This window comes from Falco biarmicus, chromosome 10 (assembly GCF_023638135.1).
Source record: "Falco biarmicus isolate bFalBia1 chromosome 10, bFalBia1.pri, whole genome shotgun sequence".
Taxonomy (NCBI): domain Eukaryota; kingdom Metazoa; phylum Chordata; class Aves; order Falconiformes; family Falconidae; genus Falco; species Falco biarmicus.
The window spans coordinates 6,628,389-6,655,112 of NC_079297.1; the positions used below are offsets into that span (position 1 = coordinate 6,628,389).

The window sequence follows — 26,724 nt, forward strand, 5'->3', positions numbered from 1 at the left end:
TCATTATATTGATGGAAGCTACAAACCCAGGTTGCTTTCATTAGGTGAGCTCTTAGACTATATGCTACTTTATACATAGTGCCCTTTGGATTTTTTTTAGATGAGTGATTCTGTTTATACATCTGTGTATAACTGGTACCTGACTGATACCATAAAGGATCATCATTTTCTCATCTGTGGTTAGAATGTTGGAGCTTTCCAGTACCTACTTTTTTGCTGAATCCAAAGATTTTTAGTTTAAACTTGATTAAGGGGGCCAGGGGGTGGGGGGCGGGGGGCATTTTGAAAATGCATTGATGACATCTTTCGTGGCGGCACTGATCCTAAATACTACATGTAGTTTGGAAACCGTACCCACTGCTGTAAATAAAACTGATCTTGAGATCTGACGATGTTTAATATCTCCACCAATTCTGTTTGGGTTCTATAGCAGCAGATTTTTCTGAATGTGTTTTTTAAAAACAACCTGTGTAACGTTTTTCAACACGAAGAGAACAACTAGTTAGTACAACCACCTCTGATCACTGCCGCATAACGAGTATCGTTGGCTACTTGGCTCTGTTGATCACAGAAACCATGTTTTTATAAAATTCCTGTGTAGTACTTTTTTCCAATCTTCCCTGAAATACTGCTTTTAAAGTTAGAAAATCAGGACCATTTTTCAGTCATAAGACAAAACTATTTAAATGTTGTACCAATTAGCACACATTTTATTTTAGAATTTATGTGCAGACTACCAGATGACACAATGATACAGCAAGTATGAAACCATGTAATTCTGATAGCAATATTTTAAAAAATTCTCAGGAGAAGGCATACAGTATTGAGAATTGCATTTAAGTTTAGTTTACATTATAAGTATTGCTTGAAAAATCTGTATCTTTATTTTGCAAAACAGAAAAATCATGGGGACTGATTTATAAAAGAGTTGGTTGTAAGGTATTACTGCTCTTCTGATTTTTGTGTTTGGATGTTAATAATAATGTAAATAAAGGTTTCTATTTAAAATCTGAACTTGGTGACACGGTGTATTAGCTGTCTAGTATGTTAAGGCCGATAACTGTATCCTGGGAAGGTCAGAGAAACTCTGGTGCTATTGCTGAGGAAAGCTCCGTATAGTGAATAATTTAATTCTTTTCCTAGTTGGCCGTAAAAGCTAAGGGAGTAACAGCCTCAGCCCTTCCACCCAAGAGACCCATTTAGCAACTACAGATGCATTGACGCTGAGTGGAATTTATGTCTTTTGCAACTTCCATAGTAGTCTTCAGCAGCGCTGAAAGGCGAAGAGGTGCAGCTTTCCCCACGCCTTGGCGACAACCCACCTTTCGTAAAGTGACAGCTGCTTCTTGTGTCACCTGCGAGTCCCACGGCTCAAGATTTTGCGCACAGGGACAAGGGAACTTCCCGGCTGTCTGCCCAGGGTGTGAGGGGAGCACGAACACTGAGTCACGCGCTCATCTTGTCAAAGACTATAGGCTCAACATGAAAAAAAAAAAAAAAGGGTAAGTGCAAATGTTTTTTAATCTAACCTAGTATTCCTTCTGCATCCCTGCTGGGCATGGCAGACAGCTAACACTGCTCTGGAAAGCAGCAACGCTATTGTTTCTGTTGGTGAGTTTAAATTCAGTATTTTTAACTTATTTGTATTGATCCGGGATCTTATCATCTAGCAGATCTTTCTGATAATCCATGGAATCTGTAACAGGTTATAAACAAATATGGCTAGATTAAGACAGGCAATTGTACATTACTTCCATAATTAAAAAAAAAAAACAACCTTTCAAAAAAATTTTGGGAAGCGTATTTGATTTACATGTGATACAAATCCACGCTCAAGCCTAGTTTTACTGTATAGCATGTACAGTGCAAGACCCCACTGCCACTTCCTCAGCATTTTTTTTTTCTTGGTTCCTAAATCTAAGTGTATTTTTTGGAGTATGGGGGTTTGGTACTAGAGCTCTATATCCCTTGTGAAATAATTCCACTTGAATTTCCTAATCTGCAAGGGAAGGTATCAAAATAATTTCCGTGATTTATTTTTAGGCTGTGTTTCTAGAGTGCAAATTAAGTTTGTGTTTTGGAAAAAAAGGTACCTCTTAAGAGTGAAGGCCACAGTTGGTCGAGTCTGTCACGAGCTCCCTCCTGCATGTGCCTCTAAACCAGGTAGCAGATTAACATGAAAAAATTCATAAATACAAGTATCGCTGGTAGTGCCTGTACTACAATGTATTTAATAAGGTCTTTATGAAAATACTCAAATAGACTCTGTACACTGTGCTTCCTTAGTAAAATGATGGTTTCTTCCCTTTAAAAGCCTTTAAACAGTAACTGTCATTCAGATCATCTACTTCTTTTGTAGACTAAACTACACCTAGATTATTCTTTATTGGCTACAAGTATTGAACTTCTTGGAGCTGCCTTTTTTAAAAATAAATGTAAAAGTTACACTACTAAGCAAATGCTGCTTTCTCAAAGGAACTGTTTTGGTTTTGAACAGGCAATATAATATTACCACATAAAAAAAACTTCATACAAATCTGATTTCATTAAAATTTAAGATGTAAATTTACTGAAAATTTTCAGTACTTTTAAAAATGGATAAATTCTGAAATGTACTATGCAACATTAAGTAACATTTTGAGAAATGGTGTGTGGGCATTCCACTCTTTTTATTAACAAAAGTCTTCACAACCTGAAGGAATTTATTTTCAAACAGTATATTGATCAATATTTACACAACCCCTCCAAAAATCTGGCGTCCTGTTAGTCAAGATTTTCCCTAATTTTCCTAGAGGTCTCACTAGGATGGACAAGTAGGCATGGAACTAAAACATATCCTTAGAGGAAATTTGAGAAATACCACGTTGTTGAGAATATTCAATGCTGCTCACTTCAATTCCTGAATCTCTTAAGAGTTCTCTTCCACCATTACCTTTACCCCCGTTAGAAGCAAAAGCGTCCATGTTTTCTAAATCTTGCTTCAGAGTTATACTTGGCTTTGAAGTTTTTCTCATGACAACTGAAAAAATGTTTTTACTGTGTTTTACTTGCGCTGTCGTTGTGTACACTTTGCCCGCTGGGATGGCAATCCTCTTCGGGCTGCGGCTGTATTTCCAATTCTGTCAATTCCCGGATCAGTGTTAGCGGTGTCATCTTGATGTCAGATGCCTTGTGAAGCCGGTGAGGTATAATCCGAAGCAAAAAGCAGGTGCAATAGTGGATTTCAGAGACACCTAGTTCTGGCAGCGTTTCCCATCGTGTCACTGCAACTATTTAATTCACTCCCCAGTGCAAACATTCTATCTATTTCAGCCTCAAAGTTTATCCACTCCTCCAGGCTAATGTTGCGATTCTTTCTGAAGTCAAACACATTTTCATTGAGTCTGTACATGGATTCAAGTTCTGGCCAGTTTGTATCCTCATGGAGGTGCAGCGGCTGGGGGAGGTTAGCCCTCCCATCCTTCCCACAGTTGTCCTCTTTAAAATAAAACAAATACAATTTAGCGTGTAATGTTCTAGTAGGAAGTAGTTAGAAAGAAAGATATTTTTCATGGTTCCATGCAGGAAAAAAACCAATGGAGACACTGTGGACCACCTATAAAAATCCAGCAGGTATATCACAGAAACAATCCAAGTATGTTTGAAACGTCAACCTGTACAGAAATTTGTATCTCATTAATTCTAGCTTCGCTTTGGTTCTAAAGCCAGTCTTGGATCTCTTCAACTAGAAATAAAAGTAATACCGTTAAATGAGCAAATCCTCGTGGGTGAATTGAGAATGCTGGTACTTGTACGTATTTTTTCACCATTTGAGACACCTTATGATTTTTAACGAGCAGGAGTCTCAACTTTCTTTTCAAGGGGAGACTGAGTGACAGTAACTGGCACGGCAAAGGGAACTTCGCCATGTCTTTAAATCTGTTGTCTCACCTTGGGGCTCTGGCAAGTTGAGAACTGAGTATCATCTGCAAGTTCTAACGGGCAGTTAAGTAACCAAAAAGCAATCAAGATTTTAATATAATGTCAGAATGAAACGCGATGTACAGATCTGTTTTGTAGTCTGCTTTCTCTTCTAACTTGCTTTTTTTTGCTCACAGCACGTGAGGCTGTGGTTAGATAAATACCTGATACTCTCTCTACTCTGAGAAACTACCGTCAGTTTTGTTCTTTCTGGATGATGACAAAGACCACCAGGTAGCTGCTACAAGTTTAAATTTAGACAAAACTGATATAACGGCCTCTAATTTTTAATGACAGTTAACCATAACTGGTTTCTTCAGCTGAGCATCCACCTTTGCTCATTCAAAATTGCCTTGACCTTAATATTCCTAAATTCCCAGAAAACAGATGCCAAGAGGTTATGTACAGCGGTAGTTGCCTGCAACGATGGCAGTATCACATTTCTTGCATAATTTAGAGGACGTGCCATGACAGTAATGATGATGTTAAGAAGTGCTGCATGCAGAAAGAGAAGTGAAGGGAAGAAAGGTAAGTAAAAACGAATGCTTTTTGTGAACTGCTCCCAACTCACAGTGACTTGGCAGATGATGGTCTCTTCACATCTGGCCATTTTCGGCGCTGAAACTGCCTAATTTTCAAGCAGCAAAAGGAGAAAAAAGTTAACCATCACCAAGAAAACCACCAGCACTACAGTCTGAAAGATGAGGAAGGAGAAGACTTTAGCCTGAATTTTGACTACAAAGTTGAGAACCTGCTGTAAGTAACATAGAAATAGCTCCAGTGTTTCAAAGTAACTGGGGTGGAAAGGTCTTGCAAGGGCCGTTCCAGGCAGTGCCTGTCCATGTGCTTCCCAACCCCACACTGACATTCAGCATTACTTCAGAATAGTAATTTAACAGCTTTTTTTTTGAAATGTACCTGTACTGCTCGTAGCTTCCATCTTTAAGTCCTAGATGAAGAAAAATTAACAAGGTTACTAACCACTGCTTGCAACAGAATAACGTGTCAGGTAAGGCGCAATTTTAAAAAAGACCTAAGAATATTAACAGATTAACGTGTATTGCCATGATAAATATTTCCATACATGTGAACTGGAGCTGTTATTTTCATATTTAATCCCTAACTCTAGGTAAAATAGGTCATAAATTGGGACAGATATCATTACAGAAAGGTTGCAAATGTCCTTCGGTGGTGTATTTAAATGCCAAAACCTGTTGATTTCAGAATGTGCAGAATGTACATGCACAGTGTGGTGCATGTACTAAATAAGACCCAATATAATATTGTGGACTTGGGTAGATAACGGTATTTTGGGGATGGGGGTCTTCAAGCTCTAAAGGCTATCTACATGCGCTTTTGAAAAATAGCATTTCTTATTTCAATTATATTAAGGGGTATAAGAAATGCAGTTTAAAAAGAAGAAATGCAAGTGTACCTTTTGGTTTGCTGTTGTCACTAACTATTGAAAAAAAACCAACCCAAACCCAAGCAGTATAAAAAAGCAGATCTATTGAGTACACCCAGAGAAAATGTAAGGGATAGGAAATGATGAAACTAACCTAGAACAAGAGTAGAGAACCATCTGCTTTTTGGAATTTCAATCCATAGTTACAAGATAACATCTCTTGGTAGCATGTTGCAACCCTTCTTAGATGTGCTGTTATTTCACAATTACCTGGCACTACCAAGGGAAAGCTGATCAGCTTTAACTTCAAAAAGGAGGCTAGTGCTTAAGTTATTTTTAAGCCAGCTTACCACAAGGCTGCACGGCCTCTAAAGAAGTATTTTTTAAAATTGTGCCGTCAGCTGGAATGCTGAAACTCAGCTGCCAAACCGGTTGCCCAGAGAGGTTGTGCAGTCTCCATCCTTGGAGGTTTTCAAGATGGGACTGATGAAGCCCTGAGTAACCTGGTCTGACCTCGCAGATGACCCTGTGTTGAGCAGGAGTTTGGAGTAGACGAACCCCAGAAGCCCCTTCCGCCTTGAACTGGTAGTGGTTGGGAGGGTATTTCCCTCTTCCACCAGTTTTGTTCCTTTATCTCCTTCCCCTGCATCTCAGCAATGCTCATCGCTGCATTACAGTGCCTTCATTTAAGAAACATTACATAACAGGAACCGAACAAACACAAAAATTTGAGTGTGCAGCCATAAGCGGGACATCACTAGTATAAATAAATAACAAAATCCTTTTGACTGATTCAGGTTTCATAATGATGAAGAGCCCTGTTTCCCTTGGGGAGTTTGTGAGTGGAACGGGAGAGGCACTTACCCAGATCCATGTTCCTGGTCCTTGGATTGCATTGTTTATACCCTTTGCAGCTTCTCAGTTCCATGAGCTGGACGTGCAGTTGATTGAGAACATCTCTATCTAGCGTATTCACTGCGTTGATCAGCTGCAATAAACAGGGGTTCTTTTTGGTAACTTTCATAATAATTGTAACAAGAAAGAAGCCAAATCACACTATGGTAAATGACGTAGGCCTTATCTACGTCCTGCACCAATACTGCGCTGTTTCAATATATCATCAAGAGGGAACAACGATGTATGTACAGAGCTGTTCTATGATCAGGTACCTGATAGGGATCTGTATTGAGATCGAAATACTCCAAAAATCCAGTAGCGAATTCACAAAACAGGAAGTTGTGGGTCTCGTTGATTGTCCTCAAGCACCAGTATGTGTTGTTGTTGGCGCTGGTGCAGGCACAGAAAGGCCCCACTGCAAAGGGAGGCGTTACACAGACATAAGCTACACGTCGCTGCCTTTAGCACTGTTTATTACTTTCCCTTTATGTTATTACTTTATTCATAGACAGTTCCTCTCACTGCTGAGCCCTAAAGCAGAGAAAGCCTTCCCAGCACCAGCTGCTTCTTCTGCGCACACCTAACCCACACGACATGGCTAATTCAAGCAACATCTTGGCTAATTGCTCTCCCTGTCTTCTCTGGTTGGGAAACATTCCAGATGGTGAGACACTACACATAACTGTACCCGACACAGCAGCTGTAGATGTTCAGTTTTAACTCCCTTGCCTTTTGTGCAAGGATAACGCCTACACTGAAACAGATATTATTTAGTATGAGGAAAACTGTGTGGCTGTGGCTACCTAGCTAACGACACCGCTAACTTCTAGTAGCCCAGCATCCTAGCCCGGCTTAGCTAGTGCCTGCCGACCTATTAACTTAGTTCAAAGTCTCCTTACGTGTCCACAGGGGAGCTGTTTGCCAGTGTTGGTTGTCGTGGGTGAAGCAGGTCAGACCAGGCATGCTGCACGTGTCATTATTTTTTATTCTCTTAAGCAGTTTGCGCAGTTTCTTCTTCCGTCGTTGCTCTCGAAGCAGCCACAGCCTGTCTTTCTCCTGTAGGGCTTTCCTGCACACATGAAACATTAGGATCATGCAGACTCTATTATACTTGAACACACCTAAAAAAACAAATGAAGCAGCTAATAAAATAAGCTGCTTTGAGGGAAAGAAAGAACCGGTATTTTTTAATTAAATAGCTTCCAAATGGCTCTGGATATGACTCTGCAATTCAATGGCACTGGGGGGGGGGGGGGCGGGGAAGCCAAAGGGGCTTACGGACTTGCCTGAAGTCTGTGATGTGACATTCCCAAACCAGGAACCTTATCACAGAATGTACAAGCATTTTACATTCCGGGTAAATGTCCGGGTGTTCATCATTTTTAATCCAGGATAAATGAAATACTACTATTTTGCTTAGTCTGTAACTGGTGTGCGTGGACCCAGTGTTCCTGTCTTTGCATTTCCTCTTCCAAAGGAACAGCCCTTCACTTACTTGAAAGGATGAAGACCAGATCCCTTGTGCCGCAGTTTGCTTTTGTGTTTTGAATGGTAACTGGAAAAGAAAAACAGCATTGTTGATGAACAACAGAAAGCCAGTTGCTCCGGTTCATACCGCACTACCACACTGGATCTGAAGCAGATTTAATCCAGTGTCACTTCTCCCTTCAATTGATTCATGCAGTGATGAATACAAAGCAGCCCAGCCCGGCTGGGTCAGTATCGCCGTGCGGCCGCTCTCCTTGGCACACTCGCGCAGTGACATCTGGTGCTCCAACACTGTACTGCAATATGCATCCACACGTTATTCCAGCTACAATTTTCAAATTTAGTTTTCCCCTGGTTCTCAACAGATCTGTAATTCAATGACAACACTTCTTCAAATGAATGTTCACCGATCCGTTCAGATGACAAGCCCATACCACCTTCCTGTCATTCCTTCTGAATGAAAGCATTTCAATACCAGTTGTACATCACAGGGTAGGGTTTTGCTCTCCGTTGTTACCACCTAGAAGTTCCAGCAAAGCTTTACCAAGCTGCACGGAACTGTCCCAGCGCTAGCGGCGGCCAATACGTGCTGCGGTACGGGGGGCGTAAGCAGACGTACAGATTCTAGCTGGGTGTCTCTACTGTTTTGGCTCTGTCTCCAGAAACTCTTAAAAGATTTTGCAGCAAATTCCTTTCTGTGCAGTTTGCAAAGTTAAAAAAAGACAAAACAGCCTTAGTCAATGGCAGTAGTTTCTGACGGATGGAGTTAGTATCCACACAAATCAGCGAGGACAAACTAAGCTTAATAAATGTTATTTTCTAAACAGTACATGAAAATTCGTTAGTTGTCAGACTAAAGTTCCCTTCAAACCAAAACAGATCTTTTAAATTATTAATGCTACTGGGAGCTTTAATAAATCTAATCCTTATAGCAAATTAACAGAATAAGATTATTAAAGAACTATCATCACTCCACTTTTTTATCTTGCGCAGACACTGTGTATTTCATTAACTAATCCTAAATGCTAAATCCCAGTTCAATGCAATTCTGCAAACACTTAAACATACAGAACTGAGATGATTAATTTCATTGATTTCAGTGGGATTATTCATCTTAATAATGCTACACACAAACATGCTTCCTCTGTTAGGCCTGAGAAACGCAAGATTCTTTATATTTACTGTAAAACATTTAACTATAAAGATAACTTCATCTTTACATTTTATATTAAATAAACTCAGTTGGTAACATCAGTTTTGAAAGCAGTGGATTAGAACAATACAAACTTTTGGGGGATTTGCCATTTAGAATTATACTGATTTCATCTGAAACACTTTCTGCTCCGGGTTCCACACGTATGGGTTGGCGTAACCCAAGAAACGGACGGTCTCCGTGTTTTTGTGATCTGTTGCTGAAGCTACGCTGCAGAATCCACATGGGGCACAACAACTATGTACCTTCCTCCAAGGATTAAAGTCTAACACTCAAAACTTCATTCCGTTACAGCAGTGAGACAGAGCGGTATCATCCACGCCCTCTCACAGAGGCTACTGAGTTGAAGCTGCTTTAGCCACAGGTAACAGCACGGCTGCCTTGTGCTTTTGAGTACATTCACCGCTTTTTTTGTGGTACTGTGGCTGCTGTACTCCTGGTGACATCTGGCTCACAGCAGCCTCAGAGATTGCTCTGTGACCACTATGGTCAGGAGAAGTTGCTCCTGGTTTCTTTCTGAACAGCTTTCTCAGGGGAAAATTCTATTTGAGTTAACATTTGATTTTGAAATATTTTCTGCTGTGCTTATTGGTAGAGCAAGAGCTTTCTTGCTGCCCAGAAGGTCTCAGGTGTGCTTGAACCTTCTTCCCATGCAACAGGTGGGCTGATCCTACAGCCGTTTTGTAAATATTTAGCTGAGAACCAGCTATGCAGAGACCTTAATGCATAATCCCAGTTTTTAGTGCCCGTTGCACATAATTCACAAATCATCTGCACCGGCGAAGAAAATTATCTGGTGATGGTTTCAAAAATAGAGTTATTCCTCCCCACCTGCCATAGCTGCTAAGGATTGCAGTGATTGATTGCATCCTAGGAGAGAATATATCCAGCCTTGAAAAAACTGAATAGGAAGAGATTCCTTCATCTCCCCACCCAATTATTTTTTTAGATTAATTTTTTTAGATTTAGATTAATATTTAATCTATTTTTCTCTATATATGTATATACTTTACACACTATTATTTTTAAAACACATTTGTGTAACACTGTACCATACTGACAATTTGCCCTTGTGGAAAGCAAGCGTTCAGGAAAAACCCCTGCAGCTTACAATATTAATCTCTGGTATCTAATAGCAGCATCTTTGGTACAAGAGCATAACTAACAGGTTTATAAGCCATGTTACGTGCCCTGTTACATCACCACCACTTGACGCTAAGGCAATTAAACTCCTGCCTCCTTGTACTTCTGCTCATCAGCTCCCCCGAAAGCACCACACAAGGGTACGTAAGTAGGCAACCACTGAACAAAAGAGGTTCTGATCTCTCCTGTGGAGACATACACCAGCCACAGTTGCAACGCTACCAATAATTGCTCTGAAGTACACAAGTACCTTATCTTGTTGCAATCACACTCTTCAGGTCGCTTCTTCTTCAGATGACCTCTCACCTCTCTCAGGTTTTTTATTTTGTTTTGCAAAGTTTCAATCTAAAAAAGTAAAGATACAGATTAAAAAAAAATATATATAGCATGATTTAAGTTTTATTCTAACCTCCGCAAACACGTTCTCTTGCCAACAAATGCTTCCTCTTCACCACCTTCCACGACTCTCCCCACTAACAAGCTTTTTTGGCTTATCTGCCTTCCCAAAAGGAATCCTGGCTGGTACAGCTGGCTGGCTTTGAGCGCTGAATGTGGAAGCGGAACGTGGCCCTGGGGGCCGCGGGGAGCACGCAGCCTCAGGTAGATAACGCTCCCGATTCCACTGTGATTTCTCCTCTTGTGCTCTACAGCACACGTGCGAGGGGAGAAAGGTTACTCAAAGGAAAAGGAAGCCCTTAAATTTCAGCCTGGGAGGAACCTGAGAAGGGGATGGGGAGGGAGCGCTCCAAAGCCCCCTCGTCAGAGCTTCTTGAAAAGCAAAGCAGCAAGGCTCCAGCCTCTTGCGTGGCGGTCTTCAGCAACGCCTGGCCACACGGGATATGGATTAGTAGTTAATTGTGCCACCCACATGGTTTATTTTTAGCTGCCCCCTTTTCCCCCCCCCCCCCCCCAGTAAGTGAAACTCCTGCCTTTGTTCAGTTCAGCTCACACACAGTGTGGCTGTTTTCCACTCAGATGGGTATTACAGGCTTCTACCTCGGTTCTTTACCCAGCAGAAAAACCCAAAGTAATCCCGCGTGAACAACAAAGTCACTACAAAACTACCACTAGACATCAGTGACCGTAAGTCTAGTGGAAGCACATGGCTGCTGAGGCACAGACAGGACAGAGGGTTCAAGAAAAATCCATGAAGAATCCAGCCCTGTGATCCTACATCAGGAACACACCAGGACAGAAGCGAGCTCTCATTTTCCTTGGCACTCCACATAGCCTACATTTTCTGAAGAAAAAACGAAAAGAGTATGGTGATGTTGAAATGGCTCTTTTTTAATCCTAGCAGAGCTGGTAAGTTTTTCAGTATCTATCTGCCTTTCTATATGTCAATCTGCACCATAAACGGAGGCCAACAAGTTCTTACGTAGGACTTTGCTGTGAATTCGTGTAATTTGCTAAGAGCTTACAGGAGGTCCTTTCTTTATGCTTCTCTTTGGCATTTGCTCCACCATTATCTGGTCCTTAAAAGACCGCCTCTTTCATACACAACGTGTGTGAAGGGTTTGAGCTTATATTCTTCAGTATCAGTGACAAAAATGTTGGATGAATTTTTTACAGACAAATTTCATAGGGCAAATTATCTCCAGGTTCTTCATACACACAAGCCTAAGAAAAAACAATTCAACTCCAAATTGCAAGGGTTAAGAAAAACATAAGCAAGCAAAAAAAAAATATAATTCTAGAAGCACCGAAACTAATGAAGCTCACTTTTCCTTGGGCTTATATTTGACAGTCGAAGGCTCTTTTCAAGAACTACACTGGGGAACAGGGCTGACAGGATGTGAAAAAGATCCAAATGAAATTTTTCCCAGGATGGGGCCACTTATAAGTCTCTCATTTATCTCATAAGGCTTATGACATTTTGCAGCTATCCCTTCAGTTGCAGTTCTCCCCTCCACTCAGCATCTTGTCTTGACAAACTTGAAATAACTTCATTAGCTCTGAAATACCTATTCTGAAATCAGCCAGCAAGTTCAAAAGGTTCGGGGGGGGGGGGGGGGGGGCGGGGGGGGGCAGAGACACCCAGACACACACAGTCAGCATGATCCTATCAGCCCACAGAACCATGCTAAAAACACGCACTGAAAATGCATGACTTGTGATAACACCACTGACCTCGTGGTCAATATGAAGTTTATGGTCCTTCCAAGCTTGCAGTGACTTGTACAGATCTGTGTCGCACTGAACAGTATCATTCTCCAGGATATAGCACCTTGGCACAGAAAAGCAAACAACGTTTATTATAGTGGATACACACACAGAGAGCAATGCGAACAGCTGGTTTTAATAACGCAGCTCCAGGAGCGATGAGAAGCCAGATTGGAAATGACATGCAGAATTCAAAACACCAATGTTCATTCAAGAGTGTAAGAGTGTGCTGTGAGCCAGGAAAGAAGTTTGGGTTTGAGTTGCCATGGAAATTTTTCAGAAGTAGAAAAATTCAAGGACAATATTCCTACCAAGCAGAACCTGTTGACTGCTTAATTTCTGTACGTAAATCGTGCTGCACAGAGTCCTTGCTTCTTCGTTAGGCTGTCTGCATAAATAATCTCTACTAACTAGGCAAGCACTGAAAGCATTACTCAGAAGCAATTTCCCAATGCGTGATTAAGTGATACAGGGGTAGCGGCAAGGATAAAGTACATCTTTATAATATCTATTACTACACCATAAAGAAAATGAAAATAAAAAACCCAAAGAGATTTTGCCATTTTCTACAAAAAGGATAAAATTTTTCAAAGATGCCTCCCTGACTTCAAAGGCAAAATACCCTCTGACAATTTCAAGTCTGTATGTTTCAGTAACTTCTAATGTGATCCAGGTTTAAATTCTTTCAAAAACACACACACAGAAAAAAAATAAGTTTATTAGGGGCCAACAAATACCACGTAGCCATTTGAGAACGCTCGTTTAAATTAAAGCAAAGTATTTTCAATACTCCTTCATTTTGTTTAAACTACCTCACTGCCGCCTTTTCTGCAAGTGTTCCTGGGGATGACTCATGAATTACACACAACCTCCCTGACAATTCCTTGTGTGGATTTGGGATGCACCCAGTAAGGCAGCAAAAGTCAATTTAACTTGTTCCAGAAGAAAAGCACAAATAGTGATTGATTGGTCCTGAAATTCACGTGAGCCAGGGTAAGAGGGCACAGTTCTCTGATGTCAGCCTAGCCGTGTCTCCTTGCAGCATCCAGACTCTGACCCTGTTAAACACAAGTCAAACGGGAACCACAGATTTCAACAGCAGCCAACTGCCTCGTGCATGTTTACATGAACTAGTCATTAAACAATTTCATGCACATAATCAATAACGATTGGTGGATTTCCTGATAATTCACAAGCGGAAATGGTGGCTAAACTAATTAAGTACAGTTGAAGATACATCATCAGTCCCTAGACTTGCACGCTGAGGAAAAGATTTTTAGCTCTTAAGAGTTCCCAGACAATTCCCTCGCCTCTCTCTCCATATGTTCCACTTCCCAGTGCTCCTGATCCATCCAACTTCATTCATAATAGAGATTTTCTTTTCCTAGCACTGACCACAGGAAGCTCTGAGAGGCTGCTTTCTCCCTTAGGGCTGATTTGGTGTTTGAAAGACAAAGCAACCCGAAAGTGGGACATATTCCTTCAGACAGGCCGGGTTACCCACCGCGCAGCGACACTTCCATGGCAGAGCCTTTCCTGCTTCCACACAGCTGCACGCACAGCTCAGTGGAAACACACACCGAGCAGTGATCAGTGTCTCCAAAGTGCAGAAGACAAAAGCACCGCTGTAATTCTTCAGCGGCTTCATGCCCCTCTGTACGTGATGAAACTAAACCAAAACCAAAAGCTGCCGTGCAGATGAGAGTAAGAGTTTTAGTGAAGCTACACTGGGTATCCAAAAGTGACATAATACGCTCATCACAAGTTAACACATGCCTTTATGTAAAGCAGCCACTCAAGCAGCAAAAGTTTTTAGAAATATACCATGTACACCCACCTGTGAGTCACTTTTATTAGGTTAGGGGCTGTGTACTCTGCAATGCCACCGGTGCCACTGTATTCCCCCACGTCTTTATCTTCCTCCTCGCGAAGAAGCGCCCTCTGCGTCTTGTGACGTTTGGTGATGTTTCTCGGTAAGACAGGTTGGTATCCATCCTCCAAACCTGAGTTATAAACAGCTCCATCCAGCTCAACAGATACGGAACGGACAGAGCGATTCCGAACATAGCTTGGTTTGTACTCTGCACAGACCCGCGAAGGAGTAAGAGGGAGAGAAATGGCACGTTACAGTTTGGCCCTCTTTGTGGTTCGTGGAAGGAAAAACCCCAGCCCATACCGTGACGTTTAGAATTAGCTGGATGACAAATGATGCTTGTTGCAGCTCTCGTATGAGCTGCTGCTTCGTTACCTTTTGACGGGGCCGGATGGACACCTTCGGGCACGAGGGAGAGGGCAGACAACGCAGATGCGCAACGGTGGCAAAAGGGAAAGAAAATGTCCAGCATCACCTCGAGAGCAAACAGCTCATCCGAAGAGACTCTGCTCTTCCCCGCCAGAGTCACTAGATGGCAGCGAGACCTTTAAAACCAACCACGACAGTTCCCACAGCGAGACCTGGGGTCACCCTCAGAGACCAGCTCTCCAGGGGTTTCTGTTACCCACCCGACGATGCTCTACTGCTCGGATTCCTGCAACACTTCCCTGAAGCCGTCCCAGGTATTCCCAGTGTTCAGCCTGAGCTTTTTCTCTCTTCGATGCTCATTCTTCAAGGTAGGCTGCTTGATTTTTTCAGGAGGGATGAATACCTGAATCGTTACTTTTAGCCACATCTAATTCTATTCTTTGCAAAATTACTTTCCTGATGTGCAGCCCCATCAGTAAGTCTCTGTAGGAAGCATCACCTGCCAGCGCTACGCACTCCCTCAGAAGGTGAAAGGAACGTTTGCTCTGAATTGTCACTGCGCAGTATTGAGAAGCTCATTGATCTTTTCACCATTACTGCTTTCCAAAGTTCCCTGTCCCAGCCCAGATCCCCAGAGCTCCTACTCTGTTTGGTCTGGAATGGCACAAATACACCCTCGTTATTGAGTCTAAATCCATATCCAAACTTTGCTACTGTATGATGGGGTCCACCACTGACCATATTTCCCGCTCACTGCCAAAACCTGCTGAGAGTCACTCATTACACTAAGCCTAATCATCTCATTGCTTAAGAAAAAAAGTTGAACCGAAGTACAGCCTCTCTTCTCCCCTGTGCCTGGTGCCTGAGTCGTTGCTCTGTGTATGAGGCTTGGAGTCATCCAAGACATTACTGGAAACAACCAAGTCCCTTGGCTGCTCCGGTCACCTCTCCTTTACGCAGAGCTGAGACACACAGCACAGCTCACAAGAAGGGATTTCCTTCTGCCATCTGCTAAGGGGAAAAGGCAACCAATGTGCCAAATGAGAAGACTGATCTTTTTTGCAATCCCAAGCTCCACAGAAAAAGTCTACTTTCTCTATGGGATAATCTCCCCAGTAAAACAAGCAGGGGGAAAAAAAAAAAAAAAAAAAAAAAAAAAAAAAAAAAAAAAAAAAGCAATGGGAGGTAGAACAAACAAAATTGACAACAGAAATTCATGTCAATTCGCATGCTTTGGCATTAATGCAAAGTGATTTCTCAGAAGCCTTACATGAATTCCAAATAGATTGCAAGGTCTCAAAAGCAATTTTGCGGACTGTGGGAAGAGACATAAACATCTCCTCCCACCTGAAACTGGTCCAAGCACCATATCCCTGTCAACGCCACACACAGAAAGTAGAATACCAGCTGGATTGTCTAGCTTTGCACATTTTCCACCTGTGGTTCAAAGTTTATTGCTGATATTAAGCCAGGTGAGTCACTGCTGAAGGGGAAAAAAAAAAACAACCAAAGACCAACCCTATTTCAGGCACCCATTCAGGAAATGTTGGACTAAATGAGAAGGAAACTCCCATCTTTTCAGAAGTAGGAGGAAGTTCCAAAAAGCTACACCCTAACAATTACATTCAAAGTATAAACTCCCATTTCTTTAATTGTTCCCTCATTTCGTGCTGTTAAGCTCAGCCAACTAACAATTTACCTTCCTTCCAAGTCTAATATGCCAATCCTGCCTGTTGGACCTCAGCAGATAGCTGCAGGGAACAGTCGCCTACACACGTCCCCGAAGAGCCAGAAGCCGCGAGTTACTCCCCCTTGCAGCCAAACTAACCCAGCCTTACAGCGAACAAATTGGGCTGGAGTGAGACGGCTCATGAAGGATTTTGTTTGTGCCGTGCTATCCACAGTGCTGACTCAGCGCTGTCATTAGTACCAAACTCCATTATTTTCAGAGGATATGGGTAAAATATTTAATAAGATCAATATCCATCTGTGTTGCGTTCTCCCACCTGCTAAGTGCACTGCAGGCATAAATACCAATGTCTAATTACTTAGGAGTCGATCTTCCCCCAGGTTTAGGTTTTACTCTCCAATTCATTTACTTGTGTACACAACCCACAAAACAAAGCAGCTCTAGGGCTGTTAAATACTTGGCCCAGAGCACCTATACTCCCTTCCTCAAGTTCTGAAAGTTTGGCTTCAGTAAGCTCCGAGTGCTGGTGCCTCTCTTCCTCTGGTCTCGCAGACGCCAGCTGTCTTACAGATGGCACTGTTAAAAAGCTGCATCCCCGGGACCGAGTCTGGAAATGGAATCTGGAGCAATTTAAGCCTAAGAAACCTAACGACGTTCCCGTGCCCCGCTCCTCCAGCTGTGTCTCCTTGGACCACCTGACAAGCACGCCTGTCCCCGCTGGGAGCCTGGCAGCAAGCACGCTGTTCTGCGACCGGTCTCCCCAGCCAGTCTAGAGACTCAAAACACACCCGATATTTTACAACTATTTTTTTTTTTGGTAGCATCTCAGGTTTCAACATTGTCTAGCAAAAGCACTAACTGCAGCATCCTAAGTTATTATTCCACTGACTAAAGCAAGGCAAGGGCGCGTTACTAAGCCATAACCCTCGCAACCGACACAAACACGCCCAGCCTGCAGGTTTAGATTTAACTCTTCTCACACCCTCATCACTCAAGCCTTGTTACTGATTTGGCAGCCACCACATTAATGATTTAGCACCGAGATAATTCGGAAATGATAGCTCTCTCGATAACCGAGAAGACTGTAACCAACCATGAATACTGTACGGCATTTTCCCCAAAGCCGGAGCTCGGGGGGAATACTGCAGAAGGCTGACAACTCCTGGTCTTCCCTGCTGACACTCCATGTATGTATTTTGGATCCAACGGATTTTCCAGCATCGTAATGATGATGGAATAAGCCAATACGAAAGGATTCTGCTTCTACATGTGCCAGAAGGAAAACATCCACCACTACCCTCACGAATTCCTGCTTGCTATTTCCCAGTAATGTCTATGTATTTCCCAGAATTTTGTAGAGAAGAAGCATTTTCTTCTCTAACACCGAAGTAAAATTAGGCACTTTGAAGTAAAATTTCTGAAAAGGATCTCAAACATCTAGAAATCTGGATAGAGGTTTACAGGTATTTTTTCCTGGGCATTATGTACCTAGGGATTTCTACAAATCTTATTTTGAATCTGTGTCCTTAGATATTTCACAGAAGAAAAAAGCCCAAACCAAAAGACTTTCTTACATCCAGTTTCTCACAACAGCCATTAAAGATTATACTTCAAATGCATTATGTTCGAAGTAACTGATGTTCAGATTTGGGTGGGTTTTTTTGATTTTTGATGTATTTTTTTTTAATAACAAAGAATGTCATTTTGCTCCAGTATTGAGACTACCTCAAAAGAAAAATGAATGACATGAAAACTGGAATAAAAGTACACTAACCCCTTTGTACACACTTCTGTTTGTTGTTTACAAATCTGTGTGGCCTCCCATCATTACTCTACACGCAGCTTAATAACTCCTTTAATCACATGCACTTGTTCATCCCAGGAGGAGATCACATTCACAGCAAGAAAAACACAATAGGCCACAACACAGCCAAAGATTTTAAGAGCTCACTATCGCTTTCAACTTTCTTCCTACTGCAAAGATTTGTTTCATCTTTCTTATAAAAATAAAAACATACTGAAGAAAATAAAGAGGACGCAGAAATGCAAACATTCCTGACACCCAAGCCCAGATATACTGAATATTAATGCTTCTGTATTTCTACATGTAAAAAGCTTTGCAAGCAATTGTGTATTTGTACACGGCCCAAATGGCACGTACATGACACGACCCTGTTTTGCAAGTGGCTTTATTCAATTTAGAAACCAGCGTTGCCTGCTAAACGCGCTGGTGCACCTGACAACGTGTCTAGACCATGCCTACATCAGAAAGTAATTATTTTATCAAAACATGTGGTGCTCCAGCCCCTCTATCAGTAATTTAGTCTGGTCTTTTAGGCCACATGTTCTCACTACACATGACTGGTTTTAATTTTTCAGAAAGACTATTTTTTTATTTTGATGAATGAATGAATGAAAAAGCGAAAGTAATTTTCCGAAAGATGTACCTCCATCAGGGTTTGCAACACACCCGATGCACCCTAGAAGCAGGGCACCCAATTTACTTTCCTGCAAATGACTGTAGGTTAGAATCCGTCAAAATTGCTCTCTGCAAATCCATCTCTATTGTGCACGACAAAAGGGAGCGATCAGGGTGTTTCCTTCAAAACTACACTGCTTCTGTGAACTAAAGCATTAATGTGGCTGAGCAGCTAGTCCAGTTTGAAACTTCTATGTTCTATTTAGCTCTTGTTCAATCTAATGACTAGCATTTACTGGCATTCAAGCAGGGCTGCAGTATGATCCCATGCACTCATCGAATTCTGAGCAGCAGACCTCAAAGACGCCCTCAGAAATGTGCAACCCATTCCAAATCTCACAAAAATGGGCATAAAACTCCAAATACGTATCGCGGGTACCCACCAGGCCACCCTCTTACTATGCACAATCCAGTAACCCAGCCTTCTAGGTGAGCTGTTTAGAAAAATCTCGGTGTGTTACCTTGACTTGAACTACTTTGTGCTCGTTTGCATTCAACGTGTGATTTATTAGGTAAGTACACGTAAAAGAATAGCCAGCACCAAATCAAAGGGTCTATGTCAATAGGTCCAAGTTAACATCTCCCACTGTATGGCTCACCCTGGATGCAGGCAGAGGGAAAACCAAAGCATCTATGGAGCCAATTATTTTACTCAAGACGTGAGCAACAGGGACGTGATTGTCAAGATCCTAGCTTATGCTGCTGAAGTTTATGCCTTACGGTTTGATAAGGCATAGGATAATCTCCATCTCTTCCCAGCAGAACACAGGGAAAAAACCACTGTTCTGACTCCTCTGCTAGAGGGAGCAACCTTCACTCTTTTTTACCTCAACCTCCTTCACACATAAACTAAAGGTAATTATACCCTTATCCACCTCCTCTGGATGTTGTGCAAATTAGTTAATGTTTAGGAAGTGCCGACGGAAAGTACTTAAGTAAGAGTTAAGTATTATCAGATAGCATTATGTTGCCCTCACTAAAATTGTTTTCCTCTTCTTATTTAAGTGCCTTCGATCTACTATTATTTGACTCACCGTGATTGAACTTTCCTCTTTACAACTTAAAAAAAAAGTTAATTGAACTGCAAGTTCTAGTGTTATTTAAAGATTATCTGCTGTGCCACATATTTAAGCAGCAAGTATAGTTGAGTGATTTCATCCTGCAACCAATATTTTTTTCCCAACTAAAAATTAGCTTAGTAGGTACTAATCAGCTTGCAAGGCAAATATAATGGGAGAAAATCAATTTAAACTCTCTGTTTGAAGCTTGTGCCAGGTCATTATACAGAAAGACTAATCTGCTAAATAATTAAGGCTCTGTATTTGTGGAGTGAGACGAAAGAAACATTACAAGTGAATAATAATTCTCTGCTGCCATTTGCCTCTTTAATCTATAATTAGACTATGTACTTCAAATATAGATGTTAGTCTGACTAAGGTTGAACACAGAGCCAGTGAAATGGGCTTTCTGAAAAAGCACCTGATCTGTGCCAAGGAAACTAGAAAGAGAGTCATTCCCTTTGGACGTGATCTCTGGTTAAAAGTCAGCCTTGTCTCTGCTGACTGAGCACAAGGAGAGGATGTCAGAAGCAAGCAGCTTCTGTAACAAAGCACACGCATCCTTATTAAAAATAAATCACTGCAGTAATGGCTCCAAGCCTTGCAGTACCTACTGAAAACCAGAGTATCTGCTGTAAAACGGTGTTCGTGTTTCATGGCCTATGTAACGACATGCCTACTTGCCACTTCAGGCTCTGTGCTCTGTTTCCCCATTTTGAAAGCCATAAATACAGGACCTATTTTGGATGAAAACATTCCTCTGCCTACAGAGAAATTGTCAAATCTGATTGTCCAGTATGAGGCCCACTGCTTCACAGTTAGATACACAGTAAATATGCTGATAAAACTCAATGCCCGTGAAAATCAGGACAATTACTCGTGTTAGTGAGCAAACTCCTAACAGTTTCTGAGGCAGAGACGGAAGATACAGTGGATTTGCTTACTTTTCTTGGAGAAGAGTTTCTTTCTCCGTCCCACGTGGCTCAGCTTGTATTCATTCTCTTCACAATTGCAGTCTTCACTATTCCTGCTGTAATACTTGGGCAAAATATTGGAGGTGCCTTTGCTGTTGCCTGCAGCTGCCAAGTTTGCCATTCCCTTGCATTTGTGTAGCTTCAGCTTTCCACTGGCATCTTCCACACACTGCCATTTCTGGAAGAAAAATTTGGTCATTAAAACTCTGTCCCAACTGTGCTTTGTCTAACAGCCAGCTCCAGCAATCTATCAGAGATTCCTCGGTGTAGGAAGCTGGGGCTCATCTATCACTTACTACCAAAACAGATTTTTCTGTAATCTTCCATTTTCAGACAAAACAGGAACTCCTTGGAACGCTCTCGCATTTGTTTCTGATTTTGTTTCTTGGAGGCAGAACAATGGGGATTTCTTCACAAAATCAGTACTACAGCTAAAAGCATGGAGGTGACAACTTTCAGAAGCAAAGCTACGGCGTAAGCCAAGGCCCTTCATGCCTTATCCACGGGTCTGAAAAGAATCCTTGCCTACCAGCCAGTATTTGTCAGGCTGGCAGGAATCTACGCCACCAATACACTATTAAACCAGCACCAAGCTCCGGGCCTGCATATCCATCTTCAGCTCCTTTCCATACTCTACAAGAAGGGAAAAAGCTTTTCAGAGGAGTTTCTTTCTCTTTCCTAGTTCAAATGCCTGATGGTGGGAAGATTTTATCCAAGTTGTGGATTCCTTTACTGTAAAGATCTGGTTTGAGCTGGTTATCTGGACTCATTCTACGGTCAAAGAAGAGGAACAGTGACTTCCAGGGTATAATTTGCTTCATCCTAAGGTGGCTGTACAAAAGGGATAAAAAGGACCACCCTGCAGAAGTGCCGTTTCTCCTCACTAACCTTTAAAAGGGTCAGTAGGATTGGATCAGCTATGGAAGTCTGTAGTTACGATGAGTTTATCCTCATCTTGAGTGCTTCTCAATAGCTTTTCCCATTCAAACACCCTTGGGCTTGACGAGCAATGGCGAGCCGCACTGGATGCCTGTGAGGTGAGAATCCCCTGCCTCTTCCACCCAAACTAGAGAAAAATCTCATCTCTAACCTCCGGTTGCTTCTGTTACTCAAAACCTGAAGCAACTTGCTTATAGCTCCCTTTGTGCTGCTCTCAGAGCGGTGCCGAGGGCAAGGGAGCTTAGCCACCTTCGAACTGGCACAGGAGTTTTACCTGCTTTCCAGATACATCACAAAATCATCTCACCTACTCCTTTATTTACCAACACACCACCTGCTCCAAAGCAAGGCTCTGTGATACGTAAAAAACCCTCACAGTAGCGTTGCTACTGCTTTAAATAGAGCCTCTCGGAAACACCAGCTTTTTGCTGAGTCTTCAGAGGCGTTCCTCTTTTTCCCCATTACAAAATCCTAAGCCTGTGCCTCCAGGACTCACTGGAATATTGAGAATTTTCCAAATAAAAGAACAGAAAGAAAAACAGCAGCAGCTCCCAAGTGAGATGATTTTTTTACAGCAGCCCGCAGCTTTACGAGGGAGATTCGGTCACTCCAGCTCCCACAGAGAGGTACGCCCAGGCAAGGACAACAAAGCCTACATTTTCCACTGAAATTCACTCCATTGTTTGCATGACAGTGAAGTAAGAAAACAGTATCACTGTGCTTTTAGAATACAGAATTTAACAGGAGTCAGAAGTGAACTGGACAGTTACAGTGGGTTTATCTATGTCCATGGCAGATCCTCTCATTTACAACGATCAGAGTTTTATGATGTGTCCACCTATTTCCTCAGACAACTGGAGGCCAAGTCTCCAAAACTGTAATTACTTCTTACATGCCCATATTGCACCCAACCTCCTGTGCAATCCATGTCTTGCCCTGATGCAGATAAAGCCGGCTAAACATTCAGCACCAGAAATCATGGGAAATTTAATGATACTGACAATAAGACACTTGAATCAGACATCTTTGCATGACTGTCTTCATCTGTGAAGCAGGACACGTTTACCTAGTTGAGGTGTAGAACAAAAATAACCCTTGAAGAATAAATCGCTGAGTCTTAATTTTATTACTATTTTTTATAAATGCCTGACATTGATTGATGCACAGACTGAGGTCTGAAGTAAAAGTTATTTTACTGGAATAAGCAATGGGTACTTTCACAATGAAAAAAAGGATGGGAAAATATTTGTTGCTGTTTCCCATTTCAATTCATCTGAATCTCATTCTTGAAAACGTATGAACAAACTGCATTTTCTGCTCAGTAGAGCTCTATGCTGTAGGTGTGTAATACATGAAAAATGAAGATTCAACAGAGGGCAAGTTAAATGCTATGATGAGAACTACTGTAAATAAGTGCTCTGATGTGTGGCCCAAAAATATTTTTTCTCTATTTCTTTCATCTCCTGTCAAGAAAGTGATGCTCATTTTTCCCCTCCAGGTGAACTGGAAAAAATCCTTTAATTTTTGGTGCAGTTTAAATCTTTCCAAGGCAGCTGTATGCTACAGTGAAAACATCTTAAAGACTTTGCTGGAAGGGCACATTGTATGCATTAACAGGCCCACCGCTGAACAACTGCAGTGCAGAACTACATAAATGACTTCAGAAGCAAACACTGAACACATGGGGGTGGAGGCAGGAAGGGAAGTCTCAAGCTTTTCCTTTTTTCCCAGAACACATAGAGACACGTGTGTGAATATGTCTGGGATTCCACAGCGTACGCTTGGTCTGCTTGTAGGTACAAATGCAAATTCTCCGGGTCAGTATCACGGCTGTATCAGTTGCAGTCATTTCCACAGGATGCTTTCAAACTTAGGGGGAAAAGACAGTAATTGCAAGAAAACTGGGAAAACCTCTGCCTGACACTCAAGAAGCTTTAAACATTGCAAATTCTGGCATTTTTAATTGGTTTCTGGTGCACAGCATACCATCATGCAGAAACCTGTGTCAAACCCTGGAAGCAACTGAAATATTTTATAAGAGGTAATCACTTAAATAATTAAATCCCTATATGAAGAACTCTAGAGTGCCCCAGAGATACTTTGGCTCACAGGTACAAATGATAACCTCCAGCAGCAAAACATAATTACATATAAATAGCGGATTAACTCAGCCAGTCAAGAAAACAAAGTGCCTTTAGCTCACCACTTGCCCTCAACTTTTCAGGTCTTTTCTTCATTAGGCCAAAAGACGTGTCCCTGATTCAAGTTCTATAGCTCGTAGCATCTCAATAAGAGCTAAGTCCTGAAAAGGACTAACACACACTACAAGTCAGTGGAAGACCCAGAATCTTCATCTCAGCTCGTATCAAAACTCCCAAGGAAGAACCTTTCTTTCCTCCTGCAAAGCCTTGCAGAACAGCTACTCAACCATCAAATAAACGGCTTTTGCAATATGTCCTGAAGTCCATCAAACTCACGTTGTGCAAAACTTTCCAGACACCTCATTTAATCATCAAAGCTGTTCCAGCTGGAGATTTCCCACCATCTTCAGGCAGGCCAAGTTAGCTGCTGTGCTTGTGCTTTCTGCCACCTACTGTGCTGGGCTTGTTCTAACACTTCTGCTCCATCCTCTACCCTGCCTCCCACTGCACAACACATGCTACCCAGCTATTTGTCTGCAAAGCAGAAGAGTCTGGGCTTTAGTTTAATGGAGAAATTAGTGCTACTGAACAGAAATCTTGTCCAAAGGTACACTGTGAAGGCATAAAAAAAAAAAAAAGACAGTTTGTAACATATATTCTCCCCTCCAGCCCAAACTACCTGCCATGTGTACCAACAAGAGTAAATTAAGACCTCCATATCTATGAAACACGAGTTTTAACAGCAGCAGTTGTAGACTGAACAGATGCCCTGTTTCCCTCCAGTAATACTATTCACCTTGAACATGCAAATGACCCCCGAGCAGAAAAAGACATGTTATATTTTTCTGTGTGTCAAAACCCCATTATTTCCTTCACAGCCCCTATCACCATGAAGTGTTTTTTGCATTATTGTGCATCAACGCCTTCTAACCGCCACAGCAATCACAGATGTTAATTCAATGTCATTACTTGAGGCTCCAATCAGAAATAAATAGTCATGACCTTCCCAGCAGGATTTTTTCCTGCAATTCACTCATTACCCTCAGTGAATCTCGCTCAGCTGACATTGTTTTATTTGGGGGAAAAGGGCTGATTGCACAAGCCTGCCTAAGAAAAGATTCCAGTTGAAACATACAGCTTTCAGAGCTCAGCCCTAAATCATCATGCTGTGTCACATCAGCTCCTCTTTTTGTTAAGCGGAAGAGATTCCGTTCCCTTTTACAGAGAAGTGAAAAGTGAAACTGTCTGATCAGTTAGCTGCCAGCAAGGCTCCCTCCCTAACAGTTTTAGGAATACAGGCTCTAGGAATCAAAGTTTATACACGATAATAAAGTCCTGCCCCTGCCAGCAACCTGACAAAAACACTTCAGCAATATCCATCGTCTTTGGTGGATGCAGATGCCTTCTGAACCCCACCCTTGCCACCACACTGGATGGTGAGCTAGAAACAAACTGCTTTAATGGCTAGAAATATTCCAAGTTCCAGTCTAAATTGATTTATGAGTAGTCAGGATACATTTTCTTTCTTGTATGAAACAGTACAGTTACAGTTTAGTTAGCATGAAAGGGTTGAAGCTTCAGTTTAGTTCTTCTTTGCTGTGATTTGCTCCGTGTGTTATTTTTTATTTGGCTAATGAGGACAAAACAGCGAAATCTAGAGAGAGACGCAAGCCCCATCGCCACAAGAGGTAGTTCTACTGCTTTTGCTGGCAGCTTGTCCTACTGCTCAGATGTTGCAGGTTTCAGGAAACAATGTGAATTTCCCATTGTTTGTCTCATACACATTACTACTCTGTTCTTGCGGACTGAAAATAATTGGCTCATGTCTTCTGTATAATATCTCTTAGATCCATGCAGACAGATTCCTCTCTCCTCAGCTATTTTTTTGACTGAATATGCCCAGTTCCTTAGCTCTTCCTGACAGGCATTATCTTCTTAATCTTCGAACATTTTGTTGTTCCCCCTCCCCATACCTTCTTCCAATTTACCCATCGGCAAAGGATGAATCTGGTTTCGTCTATTTCATATCATCAGTACATAAATAACCCTGCCTGCTCTCCATTCTAGCTGGACATCGTTTCATTACACTGACTCACAATTTTTGGAGATTTGGACCTCTGGGCACTCAGCTCAATTTCAGTTGTCACACGCTACACATCACTCAAACCTTAAAATTGTAAGATGGATGAACAAGTCATTGACAGAAAATTTGAAGGGCTTTTTAATGCCACAAACTGTAGCCGAAGCGAGGCAGGTGGGACAATCAACTAGCATGCAAATGAAAAATCCAGTGTTCAGCTAAATTTAAGATTACAATTATACAATTCATTTATTATTAATATATATATTATCAATGTATCAAATGGTCCCAGCTGCTGTGTTAGTACTGCAGAAGCTAAGCAGTGACAGCCCAAGCAGAAATTACATTAGCAGTGGAGAAAAAAACCCAGCAGCACCAAAAGGGGAATTGATTTGTCCAAGGTCCCCCATCGAGTCCCTAACGGTTCCCAGACAGCAGCCAGTCTCCTGACCACCAGCTCATCGTCTTTTGAACTAAACTACACTGCTACTCGTATCGGGGTATTTGAAAAATCTGGGGGTTTTATTAGATGTTGGTATTGATTTTGGCAAGCTACCTGCAACAACCACTACTGTAATGACAAGGAGTTTAAAAATCTCAATTAACAAGAAATGCAAATTTCTTGGTTTTGTAAAGCAACAACAAGCAAAAAGACATCCTAAGTAAAATAGCCTCTGGATATCATTATAGGCTATTTCTGGCTAAAGAAGGAAAACAGTTTTGTTAATTATAATTCCTGATAAAGAATACAATCCTTGAGTAACAGCCTTAATAAATCATCATGGTTTTAATTTTCATGGTTTGTTGCCTCTTAATTTTATCAGTTTGAGGGCTGATAAAATTTTTAATGTA

General features: G+C 41.7%; 1 protein-coding gene across 1 annotated transcript in view; it reads right to left on the reverse strand.

Moving 5' to 3' along the window:
* Nucleotides 1-687: 687 nt before the first annotated feature.
* SULF2 (sulfatase 2) overlaps nucleotides 688-26,724 on the reverse strand; it is a 162,887-nt gene continuing 136,850 nt past the window's right edge. Inside the window, 11 exon segments of the mRNA XM_056353314.1 lie at nucleotides 688-3,477; nucleotides 4,532-4,588; nucleotides 4,879-4,909; nucleotides 6,230-6,353; nucleotides 6,535-6,677; nucleotides 7,162-7,331; nucleotides 7,758-7,817; nucleotides 10,357-10,451; nucleotides 12,237-12,333; nucleotides 14,107-14,350; nucleotides 20,683-20,890. Of these exon segments, the coding sequence (XP_056209289.1) occupies nucleotides 3,447-3,477; nucleotides 4,532-4,588; nucleotides 4,879-4,909; nucleotides 6,230-6,353; nucleotides 6,535-6,677; nucleotides 7,162-7,331; nucleotides 7,758-7,817; nucleotides 10,357-10,451; nucleotides 12,237-12,333; nucleotides 14,107-14,350; nucleotides 20,683-20,890 (1,260 nt within the window). The 3' untranslated portion in view covers nucleotides 688-3,446.